The following is a 6,936-nucleotide window of genomic DNA, read 5'->3' on the forward strand; positions in this document are numbered from 1 at the left end:
CTCTCTCTCTCTCTCTCTCTCTCTCTCTCTCTCTCTCTCTGTCTGTCTCAGATATAACAAAAACAAAACAAAAANAAAAAAAAAAAAACAAGAAGGGGAAAAAGAGGGGAAGAGGGGGGGGGAGAAAAAGGACTTACAATGCCAAAAGTAATAATAGTCAATAACCCCTTAATCAAAAACGCAGCAAGCAAATTCGCCAGCGCAGGCGGGATATCCCCCTTCTCGGTCGGACACAGCCCTAAATCCTCCAGATTCTGATCGCGATCATCGCACGGAGCGGCCAAATTGTACAACAACTTCGCCACCGGCAGCTTGGTGAACACATTCCAGTAGCTCACCAGACCCGTCACCAACGCAACCAACATGACCTCCAACATAGGGTACTTCTTAATCATCGGAATCTTCCGAAAAGTCTTCGCCCAGCGCCGCGAAGCCTTGATGAACAGCGCTCCCGCGGCACCACCCAACACGCCCACGATAATGAAACTCAGTATCTCAAAGTACTCCCAATCCACTAGATACCGCACCTGGAACATGACAATCTTATGCGTCCCATACGGATTCAAAAACTTGAGCGTCAGCGCAGCAGTAATACAGCAAAAGAACGTGCGGAAGAGCGTCTTGGCCGGGAAGAAGTACGCGACCTCCTCCAGGCCAAACAGTACCCCTCCCAACGGCGCGCCAAACGCCACGGCAACACCAGCCGCGGCGGCGGCGCTGAGGACCTCACGGCGCTTCGCGTCGTTGCGGTCATACTTGCTGAACAAACGGCACGCGATGTTCCCCACGCAGGTGGCGATATGCACGTAGGGGCCTTCCTTGCCGAGGCTGAGGCCGGACGCGACGGAGAGGATCAGGCCCATAGACTTGATGATGAGGGTTTTCAGGCCGAGGAAGCCGTGCAGGACGAAGCCGGATAGGATGACGCGCACTTCGGCGACGCCGCTGCCGGCAGCAGAGTAGTAGATCATGGGGGGCGACGCGGCCGGGTGTTCCTTAGGCACGATAGGCGAGGACCGCACGGGGCTGGTCTCGGTGCCCGCATCGCTGTCGGGGGGCGTGGCCGGGTCGGCGGCGAGGTTTTCATCTAGCGTGCTCAGCCGATAGGCGGAGGGCACGACGGTCTTCGTAGTCAAGGTAAGCAAGCAAGACAGACAAGCCAGCGTGATGACGGCCGCGATGTAAACCGCGTACTCGGTCCAGCGCTCGCCGAACGGCCAGCCCTGCAGCACCTCGCCCCAGTCGCGCCAGTCAGTGCAGGGCCCGTGGGGACAGCACTTCTTCTCGGAAATGAACCACCCCCGCCGGCAATAGCCGTCCTTGAAGTCAAAGACGGTGGCCTCCGAGACATTGATGACGTATGCAAGTACAGCCACGACAAACCCGACCAGGGCGCTGAGGATCCAGCCCTGGGCGCCGTCGAACAAGAGGTAAACACGCCCCCAAAAGTCCTTGCGGCTGCGCAGCGCCTTCTGGCGGTATGAATCGGCAATGGTATCGTGCACCCAGTCGGTGGACGTAAACTGGTCGTACCACACGCGGTCGTCGGGGAAGAAGAGCGAGCCGTGGGAGTCGGCGAGGTCAGGGCGGTCGTTGTTCTGGCGGTCAGAAAAGGCGTTCATGAGGCGCGAGCCCCACGAGTTGGCGCGGCTGTGGTGCCGCGTGCTCTTGACACTGTCGGCGTAGCTCTGGTTGCGCGAGAGGATGGGCACGCGGGGTGAGCCGTGGGCGCTGTGGATGCGGATGCGCGACGTGCGCGAGCCCGTGAGCAGCGGGGACCGCTCGTCGGGTCCATCGCCTGTAGATGGACGTCTGCTCATTGTCGGGCGGCGAGTGTTGGTTGGTGAGTTAGGCAGAGAGAGGTAGGTGCCATAGGTATTGTTGCTGGCGTCCGGAGCACCGTCGTCCTCGCGGATCTCGAGGCGAGGCCCTTGTCGGCCTGCCATGGTGACGGTGACAAGGGGGGGAGGGGGGAGGGGGTTCTGTTGTTTTGTGCTTCCCGGAGGGGGAGTATAAGAGCTTCTAAGAGCTGATGTGAACTTGCAGAGAACGGTTTGGGTCGGATTGGATGGATGATGGATGCTGAAGACAGGAATGAGCGAGACTTGATCGGAGGTTTTTGTCGGATGTTCGTCCGAACTGCTATGCTATCTTTTATCTTGTATCTTCACTGAGCCTGTGAGGGGGTGAAACATGGCATCATACGCCACGAGAACAGCGAGCGGGGGTTTGTGGAGAGGCTGTGAACAGCGGACAGTGACCGTTGTTTGGAGGCTGGAAGTGGGACAGCCAAACGTTGACGTCCACAGGGGGATAGGAAGGGGAAGGGGAAGGGGGGTTTTTCTTCCGAGAATAACGACACTCGAGACGGAAGAGGAATTGAGAGAGGCAGGGCAACGCGGGTGCAGCAAAAAACACAAAAACCAGTAGAAAATGCACAATCGCACAAAGATCACTAACCCAGCAGGAGCAGGCCCGCACGGGCAGCGTTGGGCGTCGAGAGATTGTCCCTTATGACCCTGGTGTTCTGAGTGGAGGAGGAGAGATGGAGATGATAGACTGGAGGAGAGATTGGAATCAAGGACATGGATGACATGGATGGAGGGCATCCACCCCCCCCCCGGGGGGAAGTGGCCCGTGTTTTGGCTTGGCTGTTTGGCGTTTGGCGTCTGGCGTCGCTGTTGTCTTCTAACGAGTGAGATCCACCGCTTGGCCTGCCCGGATCCACTGCTTGCTGCAACCAAGGCCCACTCATCCTCCCTCTCCACTGGCTGCCTTCACTGATAGGCGAGGAGCCTGCTCAACGCCCCACGTGCCTCGCCTGTGTGTCGGACGGGCTGCAACCCTGTGCTGAGCCCGAGGCGGACAGAGCTGAGATGGTTGCAGTCATGCGATGCGATGCCTCTGTGTGTGTTGAAAAAACTTGAATTGGTGTTGAGAAGGTTGAGAGGAAATATGAATTGCCATTGTCGTGAGAATCGAAGGATCGAAAGGGTTCCAGTCGGTTCGAAGCCCCTCAGCCGGGTATCGGCAACTCCCCTAGCGTAGCGTTAACTCACCCATTCCGTTCACTCCATTATCGCCAAAGCAAGCTGCAACAACCAAACAGCCTGCTTAGGGTTCCCTTACTGTCATCCGGGCAACAGCTCGTTTTTCGACCTTTACCGTTGGTCCGCCGCAGCTAACTGGCCGGCTGGCCGGCTGGTTAGAAAAAAAAAAAAAAAAAAAAAAAAACGAGGGATCGAACGGTCTGCTGGGGTCTCCCGATGTCATCCCTATTGTGCTGCTGCATGCCGCCCGCCCGCCTGCCTGCCGGTCTCCTGCATCGGTGCCATTCTTGACTTCTTCCCCCCCTCTCCTCTGATGTCATCGTCAGATCCGCCCACACGTGCCACATCAATGTCTGTAGGCCCACAATGCCAAGAGTAGGCTAGCCTTTTCAGGCTAGACGCGTATAGATCCTCAGATCGGCTTCTTCCTAGTTGGAGGAGGCTCATGCGAGCGCGGGCTGAGAAGACAACCGTCGATGGCAGTTGGTCGACGACATTGCTTTAGTCGGAGAAAAGGGCCGGGGTTTCGTGTTTGGATGAGAGATTGAACCATAAGGAGGATTTTTGAGGATGACAATCCTCTATCCGATGTACTTCGCTGCGCGACGCAGGAGTTGCTGTAACTTTGAGCCTTGGCCATGTAATTTTACGGGCTTGTGCAACATGCTAGGCTATTTTTGGAATGGTCTCCATAACATTACCAGGGTTAACGCAATACCATCGTAAACGTTGTTACGTTCACTTTTCACCAATCTATCGCCATCTATCTCACCATCGCCATCACACACCCGGCCTGGCGCATTATCAGTTCCTTTTACGGAAAAGATGCTAATATGATGATACATAATGGAGGGAACTGATGGTCAACCAAAGCGCCAGCGCGAGATCCCCAAGTTCGCGTCCTTCCAGCCAAAATCTGAGCCCAAGTCGGATAGTAAGGTTGAGAAGGTTTCAGGCTCAGAAAAGGAACGCGGACGGTCTTCGGCATCAAGAGAGGAATCCAAGAGGCATAGGGACGACGGAAGGCGGCGTGATAATCGTTCGCGGTCGCGCAATCGCGATAGGGACCGTGACCGGGTAAGAGACTGGTCAAGGGAGCGGGATCGGGAGCGTGAAAGGGACCGTAACAGGGACCGGGACAGGGATCGGGACAGATCTCGGGATAGGGACCGTAATAGGGACCGGGAGAGAGAGAAGATTAGGCACCGCGACAGAGCGAGATCCCGCGAGAGGGATGCGTCCCGCGAGCGGCATCACAATAGGGAAAGGGACCGCAATAGAGACCGCGATCACAACAACCCCCGTGACCCGCGGTTTGAACCCAATGACCTCTACACCATAGACACAAAAGGAGACCCCCTAATCCTCCAATACGGCTACAACGACCCGGCCAAAGTGCCCCACTACCGCCGACGCAACGGCCGCGTCCTGGGCTCTGACGGCTGGCTGATCTGGCACGACGACACCTTCCCTCCAACCTTCTCTATCGTCGAACGCCGGCCCGGCTCCGAGGATGCTGTGCCCGTTCTGAGGGATAAGACCCTCATGTCGGCAGCGAAGAGGATCAGGGCGAGGAGTATCAAGCCGCCGGAGGGGGAGGAGGGGGCACGGGTTGACTTTGGGGCGGATTTTTATCCCTCTGGAATAGGGGAGGGGAAGGGAGAAGGGAAGGGGAAGGGGAAGGGGAAGGGGAGGGAGGATAGGGAGAGGGAGACGTCGCCGGGATTGTTGCCAGAGTATCGATCTGTGTATACGCTTAAGCCTAAAGACAAGCAGCCTTCTCCCGACAGCGACTCCTCAGGCTCAGGTTCAGACTCCGAAGCTGAACAGGACCTCCCCCTCCCCGAAACAACCCTCCGGGCCCGCAACCTCTCCCACTCTCTCCTTTCACATATTAAGTCTAACCCCTCAGATATCCCTTCCTACCTAGCCCTCATATCCCTCCAGCCCCACCTCCCCCCTTTCTCCTCCAAATCCGCTCTCACTCTCCCCGAGTCTAAAGCCCTTGCCTCACTGCGTCTAGACCTCTACCAGCAGGCACTGCAGCACTGCCCCCGGGATGCGCCAGAGAGGGAGAGATTGCTATTAGGCATGTTGCGTGAGGGGGGGAAGTTGTGGGAGCCCACTGTCACGAGGGAGAAGTGGAAAAAGGTCGTCGAAGAGAACGGCGGATTTGGGGTTTGGAGGGGATGGGTTGATTGGGAGATTGGGAGGGTGGGGGGTTGGGGAGTTGAGGAGGGACGGGAGGTGGTTGCTAAAAGATTAAGAGAGGTTGAAGATAGGCTTGCTGCCTCATTATATTCTGTTGAGGGGGCTGTCAGGGAGGAAGATGTAGATGCCCTGTGTGACGAAGCAGTCTACATCTTCCTCCGCTTAACCCGGCTGCTCCACGACGGGGGGTATACCGAGCTGGCAGTTGCCGCGTGGCAGGCCGTTCTCGAAACCGTCTTCAACCGCCCCGCCGGGCTCATCAACGCCGCTCGTGACGCTGCCCTAGACGAATTCGCCTCCTTCTGGGAGAGCGAAGTCCCCCGGATCGGGGAAGACGGCGCCAAAGGTTGGCGGGCGTGGCTCGAAGCCGGCGGCGACGACGAGCTTCCCCTTCCCGAGCCGACGGCTACCTCACCCCAGGCCGTGCATCCCAAACGAACAGGAGACCCCATCCTTGACTGGGCTGCCCTGGAGCTTTCTGCAGCAAGCAAGACACGTCTCCCAGCCCGCACCCTCGACGAGGGCACAGACGACGATCCGTTCCGGGTCGTCATGTTCTCCGACCTGCGCGATCTGCTTATCTGGTTCCCCTACCCCCGGACTGCCGCGCGTCATCCCCAGGCTGACGGATGCGTTTCTTGTGTTTTGTAGGCTACCTCCCGCCGGGCTAGCCCCCGAGGAGTTTTCCGTTCTTCTTAATGATTCATTTGTTGTTGGCAGGGGACAGTGGCACGACCTGGAGCACAACAGGCCGGGGTTGATAAACGAAGAGGAGGAAGATGTCTCGAGGAAGAAGCCACAGTTTCGCCAGCAGGGAGGGGGCATGACTATGTCCCAAGCGGTGTTGTTTTCTGATGGGGAGACTTGGTTCCGGTACTTGGATGCCTGGTCGGCTGTGTTTAGAGAAAGGGATAGCCAGGTTGATGCAGGCTGGGTGAGGAGGACGTTGAGGCATGTGGTTACTGCCGGGGGCGTAGAGGGACTCGCGGAGTATTACCTAGCGTTGGAGTGGGTCAATGAGCCGGCTGGGGCGAGGAGGGTTGCGAAGGGGTTGTTGAGGCAATATAGTGGGAATTTGAGGCTGTATACGGCGTATGCGATGGTTGAGTGGGTGAATGGGAATGGGGAGGTTGCAGAGAAGGTGTTGGCTTCGGCGACGAGGTTGGTACAGGTATGTTTTCCCTTCAGATAATTTACGTGGACGGTGCTGACTGGTCTAGCCCTCAACTCGTGGAGCACAACTGCTCTGGAATACCTGGGCCTGGATGTACCTCTCCTCCGGGCAGAAAGATACAGCACTTGCTCGACTATGCTCGTCAGTCGACCGTAGCTCTGACACTATCTTGACGGTCTCTCCTGCCTTGCTGCTCCGGGCCAGATCACACTTCTCTGCTACTCGCGATTATGCCTTATCTTCACATGATACCGAGACCGCCACGCTGTATGCAGAAAGTCTGATGCTTCTGGAGTATATGTCCTCTGAAGGCAGCGAGGCAACGACCTCCGAGAAGCAGGGCAACCTTGCTGCAGCACTGGAAAGTGTACACGCCTTTAGTAAGGAGCTTAACTCACGAGGACAGGGGAAATCTTCGCATTTTCAATGTCTTCTGCAGTCAGCAGCGAGGTTGGCGTATTACCACGCGACACATGGGTAAGTTCTCTCTCTCTCTCTCTC

At 57.2% G+C, this 6,936-nt stretch overlaps 2 protein-coding genes across 2 annotated transcripts in view; one reads left to right on the top strand and one right to left on the bottom strand.

Annotated features, from left to right (window-relative positions):
- Positions 1–1,946, bottom strand: part of CTHT_0070490 (voltage-gated chloride channel-like protein) — a gene marked incomplete at both ends in the record, with an annotated part of 3,158 nt that extends 1,212 nt beyond the window's left edge. Inside the window, one exon of the mRNA XM_006697262.1 lies at positions 138–1,946. Within this exon, the coding sequence (XP_006697325.1) occupies positions 138–1,946 (1,809 nt within the window). The remainder of the gene's footprint in view (positions 1–137) is intronic.
- Positions 1,947–3,896: 1,950 nt separating this feature from the next.
- Positions 3,897–6,936, top strand: part of CTHT_0070500 (uncharacterized protein) — a gene marked incomplete at both ends in the record, with an annotated part of 3,753 nt that continues 713 nt past the window's right edge. The window contains 3 exons of the mRNA XM_006697263.1: positions 3,897–5,908; positions 5,982–6,432; positions 6,482–6,912. Of these exons, the coding sequence (XP_006697326.1) occupies positions 3,897–5,908; positions 5,982–6,432; positions 6,482–6,912 (2,894 nt within the window). The remainder of the gene's footprint in view (positions 5,909–5,981; positions 6,433–6,481; positions 6,913–6,936) is intronic.

The sequence above is a fragment of the Thermochaetoides thermophila genome (assembly GCF_000221225.1).
Source record: "Thermochaetoides thermophila DSM 1495 unplaced genomic scaffold scf7180000011822, whole genome shotgun sequence".
Classification (NCBI taxonomy): Eukaryota; Fungi; Ascomycota; class Sordariomycetes; order Sordariales; family Chaetomiaceae; genus Thermochaetoides; species Thermochaetoides thermophila.